The sequence below is a fragment of the Pelmatolapia mariae genome, linkage group LG7 (genome assembly GCF_036321145.2).
Source record: "Pelmatolapia mariae isolate MD_Pm_ZW linkage group LG7, Pm_UMD_F_2, whole genome shotgun sequence".
NCBI lineage: Eukaryota > Metazoa > Chordata > Actinopteri > Cichliformes > Cichlidae > Pelmatolapia > Pelmatolapia mariae.
The window spans coordinates 10297501-10302900 of record NC_086233.1 but is presented as its reverse complement, the minus strand read 5'-3'; the positions used below and the strand labels follow the sequence as shown (position 1 = coordinate 10302900).

At 41.5% G+C, this 5400-nt stretch overlaps 1 protein-coding gene across 2 annotated transcripts in view; it reads right to left on the bottom strand.

Moving 5' to 3' along the window:
- Window positions 1-860: 860 nt before the first annotated feature.
- The window catches only part of slc27a6 (solute carrier family 27 member 6), a 23267-nt gene continuing 18727 nt past the window's right edge, over window positions 861-5400 (bottom strand). Inside the window, exons 6-11 of one of the 2 annotated variants that reach the window (XM_063477850.1) lie at window positions 4824-4914; window positions 4700-4725; window positions 4527-4615; window positions 1747-1844; window positions 1408-1538; window positions 861-1324 (exon numbers count right to left, since the gene is read on the bottom strand). In XM_063477850.1, the coding sequence (XP_063333920.1) occupies window positions 1148-1324; window positions 1408-1538; window positions 1747-1844; window positions 4527-4615; window positions 4700-4725; window positions 4824-4914 (612 nt within the window). In that variant the 3' untranslated portion in view covers window positions 861-1147. Of the gene's footprint in view, window positions 1325-1407; window positions 1539-1746; window positions 1845-4526; window positions 4726-4823; window positions 4915-5400 lie in introns of both variants that reach the window. The other variant, XM_063477849.1, reaches the window with a different exon arrangement.

The following is a 5400-nucleotide window of genomic DNA, read 5'->3' as shown; positions in this document are numbered from 1 at the left end:
TTATCTCATGCCTGCCACAAATCCATTAATTCAAAATATTACCCAGAAGTTACAATAAACCATATTAAATTGTTGCATTATCTAGTTTAGTGAGCTGCTAACTCTCTTAGAGTGGACCAGCTTCCATGAAGGTCTTTCTGTGAGTCATGCAATGTGCTGACATCCAGTGGCTATGGCATGAACTGCATCACAATAAGAAAATGTGAAAGAGCTTATTTGATTGTTTATGTGATCACTTTGCTAAGGTAAGGGAGTGACAGGCTCAGGTATCACTGCTGCACTGTTGTCTAATGAGATCAAAGACAAACAACAATGCTGCACCAGCTTGTAGAGTGTTATTAACTCACTATAATTAAGCATTTCTTTTCGCACATGAACTGCAGCCCTGGTAAGAAAAACATAAATTGACTGTTCATGTTCAGGCCATGACCAGGGGCATCTACAGGTTGATATTTAATCTATACAGAAATGCAGAAGAAATGTGTTATGGGCATAGACATAGAGAGACGGGTAACTTCATTGTGTTGATTCTGGAATATTCTCGAATACTGCAATAGGACGGGGCTGCACAGCGTCAACGGAGATTTGCCGCGTTAATGCAGTTATGGCGTTAACGTCATTTTAACGAGATTAACGTTGACAGCACTAACTAAAACAACTAAATGGCAAAACAAGAGCTGAGGAAATCTAGTATATTTGTCAGCGAGCTTAAAACTCCTATCCATGAAAAAATGTGCTTCCAAAACAATGACAGTAGTCATTTTCTACATTTTCTGACAGAAAATCCGGTTGAGGAGTTCCATGGAAAAGAGGGTGCAGTCACAGTGAGATATCATTGGGGAAACTCTGACCAGAATTGCACACAGAATGATGTAAAAAGGTATAATTTATTGTCTGAATTCTTCCAAAATTGCATTTATTATTACTACTGATATCTACAGTGTCATCAAATCCAAAAGATCTGAAGATCTTTTCTAGTTTTCCATTTTAAGTATTTCATAAGGCTTAGTCATTGGATTGCTGTGACATAGTAACACATTCAGGTTCATATTATGTGTTAGATGTTTTCTTTAAAAATATTCATTAAACATTTTCAAACTCTTGTGCACTATTTAAAATTGTATAGTCACACTCATACTTGTGAGTTCTATAGCTTGTGCTCTCCAGCACTGATGCTCTGGTAGATCATGTCTGTCAGAGGAATGTAGCTCTTTTGCTTGTAGTCCAACACATAGAGAGGATCACTGACTTTTGAGGGGTTGAAACCACTCTGCACCAGATGGAACTTTTGCTGTTTGAAGGTACTTGTCGTTTCCATGACCTCCTGAGAGGAAAAAACAATCTCAGTTGCTTCAGAGTAGCAGGATGTTTAAACAGAGTTTAACAGATTTTAGTAATATATTTTACCTGAAGCCTTATGAAAAGTGGACGAGCGTATCCTGGTAGATCCCTCACTGCATGCTCAAACAGCTTCTTTCCATCAAATATGAAGCCCGGTCTTACAATGATTGATGCCATTCCTCCTCTGCCCTCATGTCCTGTGAACAACATGGATCAATGCTAAGGGGCTACTGTTTTTCACTGATGCCACATGGAGATCCTGCTTGTGTTTAATTGGCTAAGGACAGCAAAAATGTAGCACTTAGCAAAGTAGATATTGTGGATATTTAAAAAAAAAAACATCTATACTGCAAGTTCTCACAGTCTTAGTAACTGCATTACTAATTAAGCATGCCGACATGATACCTGGTACTTGCACTCCATACACGTTGACTTCTTGGATAAAATCTACCAGCCCAAGAATCTCTGTCACCTCTGTCGTGGCTACATTTTCACCCTTCCACCTGAAATTGGGGGAAAAAAATTAATTGGTAGAAGCATAGTCTGTGTCAGACCAGGCTTTACACTGGTATGGTAACAACCTGTGTTACTGCTGGCATCTGTCCTTTTTAATTTTTTGATTTTTTGTTTAACCTCCTAAGACCCGAACTCTTCCATGGCATGCATTTCTAATTTCTCTTTGATATTTGGGCATATTGGGGCCCGATGAATGTAAAAACAAAGAATTACCAGATTTTGTTTTTTACCTTATTTTTGTTTTTAAGAAAAATAAGAGCCACATATGAGGATATTCGTTTAAAATTTTGATAGAACAGTAGCAGTATAATGTCCTCGTAAGTGGATATCAGGCCCTTGTAGAGCAAAATTGAGTATTTTGGTCTAAATAACCCAAAATGTGATGTCCACATATGTGGACGCCAGGTCCTAGGAAGTTAATCATTATTGTCTCCAGTGTGGGCCTTTGGTAAGTCTTTCCCAAGGGTAAACTGATCCCTTGTTTTTCCTTGCTTCGTAGGAGTTGCCAGGGCCTTGTCACTGATTCTGTTCATATTTTTTTAAAAGCTAAAGGTAGCCAAATAGTGGATGATTTACACTCTGTTGTTCTCAAGATCTCACATCTGCTTTTTTCTCATAATGTGGTTCTGGTGGCTTCATCAAATGACCTACAGCTTGCCTTCAAGTCTTAACTAGAAAAGAAGTGGACTGACCACACTGGCCAATGACAAGTTACTGCCCCAAGCAGAGGAGTTCAAGTGCACGAGTGAACAAGAAAACCAAGCCTACCTCATGATAGAAGCAAGAAAAAGAGATAACTGAAGCCATAGTGGCTCAGACATCACCTGGATTGATAAGGTCCGCGTCACAAATTGAGGAACCAGGACACACAGATAAGTAGTGGGCTACTGGAAAAAGCAGGTACAAGTGAGCAAGGGATGAGAACAGGGCCTGTTAAATGGACTTCTTATATAGCTCTTATCTACTCTAAGCACTCAAAGCTTTTTACACAACTTGCCTCATTCACTAATTCACACAAGCACTTTTTTCTAAGCTGTTGGAATGCTACTATGCAAGTAACCCCAGCAAAAGTGGTTACATAAAGAGGATGTGGGACCTATGGAATCCTCAATACCCAACATCTAGAGTGACGGCAAAAGAACTAGTAGCTCAGTGTTCCAACATTCAGAAGCAACTGGTATCACAACTGGACAATGATGAGGTACAACACAAATGCCATGAGAAGAGGGAGCCAGGACATTTGTTTTGGCTGTAGTACTCAAGATTGGGCACCAAGCCCAAAAGTACACCTGGTGTGTTGAAGGCATTGAGTGTGAGAACAGCTGACCTGAGCAATAGGATCATGGCTAAGCTGAAAAACTGAACCCCTAGTGGCCAAATACCAAAACTATGTGAAGTACCCTCTGAAGGTCTACTAGAAGATGTGCATGCAGCATCCAACAGTCCCTGCTGCGACCATCACTGAAACCAGCAGCTGATCTACATTATGGCAGCAGTGATCACTGAGATGGGTACCTATAAAATGAACAGCAAAAAGGACTAGCACCCATCCTGGAGAAGGAGACTAGAAGATCAAGGGCACAACACATAATAGCAATGCTCAGTGGCTGTTGGAGCTAAGAGCAGACCACAGCAACCTCCCTGAACAGGATCCTATAACCATCACAATGGCAGACATGAAAGAATGCGTCTCAAGCATGGAGAATTGCACAGCACCAGGCCCTGACATGATTCACGCCTCCTAACTGAAAAAGCTGACTGCAGTCACTGAGCATCTGGCTAACTGAAGGCCTGACTGTCCTGTTCGAGGATATACCATCATCAGATAGACCAAGTGGCTGACATCCAGAAATCCTACCAGTGGCTGGACAAAGCTGGACTGAAAGACACTAATCGTGGCAGCGCAGGAACAAGCTCTGAGCACAAGATCCATAGAGGCTGGGGTCTACCACACCCGGGAAGACTGCAGTTGCAAGCTGTGCAAAGATGCCACTGATGCCACAATCTGGCACCTAACAGCAGGGTGCATGATGCTAGCAGACAGGGCATACATGGAATGCCATAACCAGGTGGCTTGCATAATACACAGGAACATCTGCGCCTAGTAAGTCCCAAGGCCAAATGGGACATGCCCCCATTCAGAATGACTGAGCTAAGATCCTGTGGGACTTCCAGATACAGACAGACAAACTGATGATGACTAACCAACATTGAAACGGTGGAGGAAGATGACTGTAGTCATAGATGTAGCTATACAGAGTAATAAGCTAGCTACACTTTCGAGAGGCTCAAGAAGTGTCAAGGGCTGAGAGAGAAACTCAAGAAGAGGTGGAGTGTGAAGGCCACCGTGGTAATCAGAGCATTTATGGCAGTGACCCCCAAGCTGGGCAAGTGACTTCAACAGATCCCAGGAACAACATCCAAGAGCTCTGTCCAGAAGAACGTAGTCGTAGGAACAACAAAGATACTGCACAGGACCCTCAAGCTCCCAGGCCTCTGGTAGAAGACCCGAGCTCGAAGGACACGAGCTTGAAGGATCAAGAGCATATGGTCTTGATCCTTCAAGCTCAGGTCTTTTACCAGAGGCTACATAGAAGTCTATATAGAAAATGTATGCAAATCAAATCTAAATCAAATCTAAGAACATCTTAAACATCTTATCCAAGTACCTGAATGTGTCTCCGACTCGGTCTCTAAAGAAAATGAAGCCCTCATGGTCTTCCGCCATGAGATCGCCTGTGTTAAAGTAGGCATCACCCTTGACAAACACATTTCTCATCAGCTTCTTTTCAGTCAGTTCCTTGCTTCCAGCGTAGCCAAAGAATGGGCTAATAGCACTGACCTTGGAAAGTAAAAGCCCCGTCTCACCTGAGAATAACAGAAGTTCAAAATCAATACAAATACTTGTTCAAAATGTTCAAGTTTAAAAGGGAAGAATAAGAAATGAATTTGTATTCCAACCTTACCCTTGTCCACTCGCTGGCAGAAACCATACTGATCTTTCACTGGTTCATCTTTCACAATGTCATACTTCACCAAATCATACTTAAACAGGAGCTACACAAAATGTCAAAAGAAAATAGTGTTATGGTGGGTAACTGATGAACAGAGTAATCAGCTATGAGGACTGGAACACCATGTGGATTGAGAGAAGTATCTAAGCAACTTTAAAGTCCTGAAAAAACCCCCCATTACCTTTTGTAGTCACTGTCAAAAAAACAAAACAAAAAAACTTTATACATAATTTCTACATCTTAGCAGATGGCATTAACTCACTGAAGACATTGGTTTCAATAAAAATAGCTAATTAGCCCACAGATTTGCTAATAATGCTAAATGTCTTTAAGGGCATTTAAACACATACATTTACATTAATATGTAAATCCAGCACACACCAAACAATAGTGCAACAGTGGAAATGGTCTGTAGTACCAAGTTCCTGGAAGTACAGAAAACAGACACTCAGTGATGCAGATCAGAGCTCTTGCTAAGAGAGTTCTGCATCGCCTGCACTTCTTTGCAGCGGTTGAGGAGAGCTCACCC